General features: G+C 39.7%; 1 protein-coding gene across 1 annotated transcript in view; it reads right to left on the reverse strand.

Moving 5' to 3' along the window:
* LOC119353186 (lon protease homolog, mitochondrial-like) overlaps positions 1 to 6,849 on the reverse strand; it is a 10,437-nt gene extending 3,588 nt beyond the window's left edge. Inside the window, exons 1-16 of the mRNA XM_037619773.1 lie at positions 6,455 to 6,849; positions 5,920 to 5,985; positions 5,631 to 5,828; positions 5,473 to 5,538; positions 5,351 to 5,392; positions 4,721 to 4,843; positions 3,979 to 4,077; positions 3,334 to 3,399; positions 3,174 to 3,260; positions 2,870 to 2,909; positions 2,586 to 2,757; positions 2,383 to 2,507; positions 1,661 to 1,791; positions 1,457 to 1,561; positions 1,183 to 1,296; positions 566 to 733 (exon numbers count right to left, since the gene is read on the reverse strand). Of these exons, the coding sequence (XP_037475670.1) occupies positions 566 to 733; positions 1,183 to 1,296; positions 1,457 to 1,561; positions 1,661 to 1,791; positions 2,383 to 2,507; positions 2,586 to 2,757; positions 2,870 to 2,909; positions 3,174 to 3,260; positions 3,334 to 3,399; positions 3,979 to 4,077; positions 4,721 to 4,843; positions 5,351 to 5,392; positions 5,473 to 5,538; positions 5,631 to 5,828; positions 5,920 to 5,985; positions 6,455 to 6,766 (1,914 nt within the window). The 5' untranslated portion in view covers positions 6,767 to 6,849. The remainder of the gene's footprint in view (positions 1 to 565; positions 734 to 1,182; positions 1,297 to 1,456; positions 1,562 to 1,660; positions 1,792 to 2,382; positions 2,508 to 2,585; positions 2,758 to 2,869; positions 2,910 to 3,173; positions 3,261 to 3,333; positions 3,400 to 3,978; positions 4,078 to 4,720; positions 4,844 to 5,350; positions 5,393 to 5,472; positions 5,539 to 5,630; positions 5,829 to 5,919; positions 5,986 to 6,454) is intronic.
* Positions 6,850 to 7,161: the final 312 nt, after the last annotated feature.

Genomic DNA, 7,161 nt, shown 5'->3' on the forward strand with positions numbered 1-7,161 from the left:
GGTGAAGGTAGAATTTGACAGTTGGGTAAAGCCTCTGTTAGAAATTTATGGCTTCAAGAGAATTCCATTTGGCAGATCATTTTTGGAAGTGGCAACGGGTTACTATCTTACTAGATACAGTAGATATTTTCCACGTGCTGACCACATAGAGTGCAATATAGTTGAATATACCACCTAAGTCTGGAAGCCTTGTGGTGAACTAGGATTTGTTAAGTTACTACAACTAGTCACATTTTCCAGCATCACTAAAAAGAACTTATGTGGCGCAATAATGCATAGAGAGTTGTAAGAATTCAGAAGTCATACATAACAAAGCATAGCTTGGTGAGATTTAAGCTATCTATATCATACTCCCTCCGTCCCATAATATAAGAGCGTTTTTGACACTAAAAAACGCTCTTATATTATCGGACGGAGGGAGTACAAAGCAAAGCATGACCACTAGTTTTTCTGTATGTCATGGTGTGGACTTCCATTTTGTAGGAAAGTGAACTTTTAAAGTTATAAACAACACTACAAAATAAAGCAGATTGAATAGCTAGTCTACTTGCAAATCTGCAGATACCTGTTCAGGTTTAATGCCACAAGCCTCTCTAGTATTCTTCTCCAGATAGTCCCGAGCAATATGCATCTTCTCATCAGTTATATAACCAGCTATTGAAATGATCTCCATTCTATCCAGCAACGGATTGGGTATTGTATCAATAACATTTGCTGTGCAAACAAACAGAACCTGATTTTCATACAACAAAATGTCAGGGAATGTTTTGCAATAATTAAGTTCAAAAACTTATTATATGGAAAAAGAACATCATAAACAGAAAATTGCATGGCAGAGAAGTCACGAAGCACAAGCAAAACAGCAGCAATTAGCAAGATCGGAGAAGGGAATCGAGCAAAAAAGCAATATCGCATTAACTTAATCAAAACTCTCAAGGAGTCGAGGGTAATAATGCTCTATCACACCTCATGAATAATAGCATAAACACTGCATGTGATAGCGCAATAATAAGCGTGGTGCACGCCCAATCATAACAGCATGCCAAGAGATGTAAACTGATGATGTTTGCTACAGTTGTTGAGGAGACATTAGAAAACATTACTTTGAACCATAAACTGAAGTTACCCGAATGCATATATAGGTAAAACAGGCAAGTGCCCTTGAGAAAGCAACAGACTAACCTTGGATAGGTCAATAGGAACATCAAGGTAGTGGTCCAAAAAATTAATATTCTGCTCAGGGTCCAGAAGTTCCAGCAGTGCACTCGCTGGATCACCAGAATGCCCTCTCCCAAGCTGCCAGCAAACAAAGATAGCCAGTTAAATTTCGAAGTAATGCAATTGAGTCAAAAAGTTCGTAGTGGCTAACAAAATAAATTGCTGCTGAATATGTAGTCCATGTCTAAACAAATGCAAGTAATCGTTGACTAAACGATTAAAAAAATTGTTACAATACCTTGTCGATCTCATCTATCAATACCAGAGGATTTGCTGTCCCAACTGATTTGAGACACTGCACCATCTTCCCTGGCATTGCACCAACGTAGGTCCGCCGATGCCCCTAAGATTATTTAAATGTTATTATTGGAACAACAGCTCAACTAGTTTTAAAGAATACCAACACTTAACAAGAGACGTGACATGGATATTTGTTGCGCACCTTGATTTCTGCAACATCGGCCAAACCTCCAACAGAAAATCTGTAAAACTGTCGATTCAATGCACGTGCAATAGAGCGACCAATACTAGTTTTACCGACTCCTGGTGGCCCAGAAAGACATATGATCTTCCCTGTATAAATGATAGACGAACAAAGTCATTGGTTGAAAATAGCTACATGTGAGATGTGAAGTAAGGTACTCCACCCACTACCACTCACAGAGAAGTGTTTTAGTGTTGTTTAGAGTCAAACTTTAAGCTATGGTGACTACAGATATATCTTTGAATATTGAAAATGGCGTATGAAAACAATGTGTAGATTTATACAAACAAGTATTTAAATGATATGATTGTTTCACTGGTTTGTTAATATATAACAAAAGGTGAGTGGTCAATGTTACGTTCTGAAGACCATGTTTGTCAAAGATGGCACTCATTGTGACAGATCAGATGGAGTACCAAATTTAGCGAGAATTAAGCGGTAATCCAGCTACAGTATATCTATCAGAAGTCTCTGCGTGCAGCTTTCAAAATCCAGGTTCTACCAAATGACGAGCTATGATGAAATAGAGGAACCAGATCCTTTATACGACATTTTTCATGAATGCAGTATATAACTAAGGATGCCAATAGAGCACTTACAACTAGGTCCACACCATACCGGTGAATAAATGAAATGATATTTGAAACACAAAACAGAAAGGGAAATGTTAGGACGTAAACCTTGCGAAGTCCCTCTTAGCTTCCCAACTGCTATGAACTCCAGTATTCTCTCTTTAACATCACTCAGACCATAATGGTCTTCATCAAGGATTTGTTGGGCATGATGAACATCAAAATTCTCATTGCTGCAACAAAGGGGCAAACACTACATGAGGCTCAGATAACTGACCTATGTTTCAAAAGAAAGGCGGATAAATACAAACCTATAATTTCCCCATGGTAATACCGTCAGCCAGTCCAAATAATTGCGAGTTACATTGAACTCACTAGAACTGGCTTCTAGCAGCTGTAGCTTGGTGAGCTCTTCTTCAATGACTTGCAAAACATGAGGAGGACACTTGTCTTTCTTTGCTTCAATCCTTTCCCTAAACTTTTCTGCACCCCATGAATATTTAGTCAATTATGAAAAGCCAACAAAAGTGAAAGCTCTAAAAGTGATAAAAACAACACATTAATTTTCAACAAGTATGAAGGTTCAAGAACAGACCAGACAATGCTGTCTTGTCATCAGTCTCCAAACCTAGCTCCTGCAAACATGAGATATGGTGAGTGATAATGAAGGACCAACAAAATCAGATCAACCTAAAAGTTATGGTGATTTCACATTTGGCATGCACAAATGGTTCAAGAAGCAGACACCAGATGGTGGTATTATTCAATTCGACACTTAATGAGAATCAATGGTGTCATGGATCCTTAAAAAGAGCTAGCTTATACAACAGTAATTATTTGAAAGTCAGACTTGAAGGAGCATAATTAAATTGATAAGAGAAACAACGAATGATCAGTACCTTCTTGATTGCTTTAAGTTGTTCGTTCAATAAATAACGTCGCTGATCACCGCTAATTTTTTCTTCAATTGCCTTTGCAATTGCTTGCTGTAAAAAAAGATAACAAGAAAGCTCAAACTAAGAATAAAAACTAACAAGAGAGATTAAGATAATGAATTACCTGTAACTTACTGATCTCCATGTCCTTCTTTACTAACTCAAGAGTTAACTTTAGACGCTTATCTACCTGTTCAAGAAATGCCACATTTGAATTGAAGCAGAACAAGAAAGCTATGACGTGGTCCGAACAACATATTGTTCATTCAAGAACACATAGATGAGTGATGTATTGATGACACAAAGAGAGTATCCTATAGATCATTTTTTTTTCAAAATTGTTTATTTTTGTGAATTTGGAAAGAATTTTTGCTAGTCCAAGGACCAGTATTATTGTTTCACCAAGTATTCTTGTGCTATCAATTTGGTTTTAAGAAGGCCAACAAGTATGCTTATAGTGGACAAAAAGCAAAACACAATAATCTTCTGCTGATCCATGAGAATGCTGTTCAATTGCTTAGATGAAATGATTATATCTCACAATAAAATATTTAGAGTACAAAGTCAAACAGAAGCATAAATAAGTCCAGTGCCCATGGTAATTCACAGTTTCCATGGCATCTAGACATTCAATGAATGTAAAAGTTCACAAAGAACTGTATGGGTAAGAATTTGGTAGGTTTCAAGTAACATCCATATTGCTTAGGGAGTTGGATTTAAAGAAGTAAAAGAAACGTAAAATGGATGAAGTTCCAAGAAAGCTTCTTACATCTAATTCCTCGAGCACTTCCTGGCAAAGCAACTTGTTGGCACCGGAAATAGCAGCACCGAAGTCTGCTAGCCGTGGGTAGTTGAAATCACCTACATGCTGAATCAAGTGAAAGAAGAAAAACATTCAGAATGCCACCATGTAATCCAATGGCACCCAAGAAAAAGGAAATGCATATAGGTATACAATAAAAGTAAATGTTAAATTTATCATCAGGGATTTCTATGTCAACTATTACATGGCCACTGGTTATAGCTCTAATATATTGTCAGCATGGCGTTAATGGCAGGTACAGGTAGCTGGGAGCGAATAAGATGTGTATCCTAGCCCTTACTCATTTGGCTCCTATAGATAACCCTGCGTGTTATCCACTTTCAGCAACTAAACAGGATGAAAGAACTTAATAAGGTTCAGTAACATGCTTACCCTGCCTATGTTAGATATCAACACAACATTTCAATAATCAAAACACCAGCTGTGTCACAAGGTTGACAAGTTCTATGGTTCTCAAACAATATTCAAATAAATGATTACAGGGCACGCTTGGTTTGAAGCCTAAAATTAGCTAGCCAATAAATTGCCAAACTTGCCAACAATTGGCAACTTTTCTAGAGGTGGGCAATGCAGTCTGGTAAGCAACCAGCTTGTAGCCAATATCTTGGATTGCCCAAATATTGGCAAGTCAAAATTTGGTGTCATACCAACCACAAACAAAGGAAGAAATTAAGGAAATAATTCAGACCTGTATGTAGGTCTGAACATGATCCTTCCAAAGGGAACTTGTCTTGAGAACCTCCCTTAAAGTTGATATAACTTCAAATGAGGTTGCTTTTATAACATCGTCATCCTTGTTGTAGGTATTTTCCTGCAAAGGACAAGTTAAATGGTCTAAAATGCAAGGTATCTTCTGACAGTTTATAGCAACGAAGCAATCTCACATTTAGTTCATAGTGAAATCAGGGTTAACTAAGAAAAAAAGTATTTTACTGCAGATTCAATTAATCTTGTGCCATCTAAAAGTACACGATGAGAAACAAGTGAGAAAAATTACATCACTAAAAAAACACAATGGTGCAGGAGCACACACAAAATAAGATCGCAAAAGGAGGGTGATCTGAATACTGGTATGTGATATACATAGTATTGCATGGATGCAGCTAAAATTCACAGCTATAGCAGAAATTAGAATCATATATGACTTCTCCTTAGCTTCAAGAAACAAAATTTTAGTGTTCTTGTTCATTTTTTGTGTGTGAGGGATTTGAGCAGTACTTTCCACTTTGGGGCAGGTGGGAGGAATTAGATGTCCATAATGGCAAATATAAAAACAAAAACAAAAACATGGGAGCTGGTGATATCATTGTAGAGTTACCTTCAGATGGTCAACTTTAACTGTAAGTGGGTCCTCCTCAACCTGCAATTTTGGGTATCTTGATGTAAAGGAAGTTCTCTAACTCATCAAAACTGAATAGCAGTGAATCTAACATATCTCACCATCTCAGTTATCCGCAAACGCCGGTGACCAAGAAGCACTACCTGATCCCCTTGTATGCTAGTTATCTACAGAAACAACAAAGACTGGTTACAGGAAACATATTAACGTAAGACTGTGTTAGCACAGGACAATCCCAGTCTTTCTAATCATCAATTACCTGAGCCAGAGTGCCAACTTCATGAAGACGCTTCAACAACTCCTTCCCTTTGAGACTATCAATGGTTTTATTGTCTGATGAATCTGGACTGGCTACAATACTAGGGTCAGTACCCTCTTCATCCTTCACAAGAAAGGCACCTGCATATGGGGCTGATCTTTTGCGATTTTCAATCAAGGCTTGCAACAGCTTTTGGTCCTAAAGTATTTTGAAAAGAGAGGGAAAATTACCATGTCAGTAAGAGGCAAGAAGGAAATTACAGAGTAGACCAAATTCCTCGACAACATACCTTTACATAGATCGGCATATAAAATCCTGGAAAGAGTGGTCGGTGTGGAAGAGGCAGTGCAATGACCTAGAGTAAAGTAAGAAAAAGGGTACGCTTATTAGAATGCACCATGAAAATATAGTCACACATCAACTGTTCACTGTACTAATTCTTCTCTATGACTATTTCAAGTTTCATATCAAATACATTTTGATCCCTTCACTGTGCAACCCAGAGTATTAGATGAATCAATCACATCGGCCCCAGAATAAATACATTACTTCCTCTGCCACTGAATTTAAGCCAGTTTATCTGTTCCTATTTCCCACTAGATGTTGGTCAGTCCGCAATTTGTAGGTGTTTTTCTGTCACTAGTTCCTAGTTTTCCTCTCGCTGTAAGCCGCCTTTCACGGCAAATCAAGGGTTCATTTACAAATCATTCTGAGCTCAGACCAAAATACACACTCTACTACTAGTTAGTAGCACAATTCCACCGAATGGCTGATACAGGTAACTAAAACAGAGCGATTACTATCCGAAATGAGAGAGAGCGCACCGAGAGGAAGTCCTCAGGACGGGGGTTGGTGGAGACGATGGCGGAGGACGGCTTGCCTTCCGCCTCACCCTCGGCGGCAACCGCATCCTCGGCCTTCGCCTCCGCTGCGGCCGCCGCGGCGGCCTCGGAGTCGCTCCCGGAGGAGCTGGAGCAGAAGCGCGCCCGCCTCCCCATCACCGAGCTCCGGCCGCCCCTCAGCGACCCGAAAACCCTGAGCAGCGGCGACCGCATCTCCTCCGCCGCCGGCACGGCCGGCACGGCGGCGAACCGCGCCGGGAAGGCAGCGGCGGCAGCCGCCGCCGCGCGCAGCATGAGGGATTCGGGCGGTTGGGCGGTGCGACTCTAGGGTTTGGACGAGCAGCCGCGAATGTGCGGGCGGCGTGCTCTGCCGTTCTGGTTTGGGGAAGAAGAAAGAAAGGAAGGAAGGAGCCAGACTGCGAAACCCTTCCAAAACCCCTTTTAATATTATTTTTGTTCTAAATAAAAAGATTAACCAATTCAAGGCTGAGTTTTTTATTTCTGCTAATTCAGCTGGAACGTAGAACGCCGAGTTTTTCCTTTACCATCTCGGGTTATTAATAAATCCACTAAACCACCCGAACTATTAGCGGAAAACCATCACTTTACAATTTGTGACATTTCGTACCGAACCGAAATTCTGAAAGTGGCAAAAACACCAAGTAAAAAAAGATCTCGTTTTGACGTGG

Source organism: Triticum dicoccoides, chromosome 2A (genome assembly GCF_002162155.2).
Source record: "Triticum dicoccoides isolate Atlit2015 ecotype Zavitan chromosome 2A, WEW_v2.0, whole genome shotgun sequence".
Classification (NCBI taxonomy): domain Eukaryota; kingdom Viridiplantae; phylum Streptophyta; class Magnoliopsida; order Poales; family Poaceae; genus Triticum; species Triticum dicoccoides.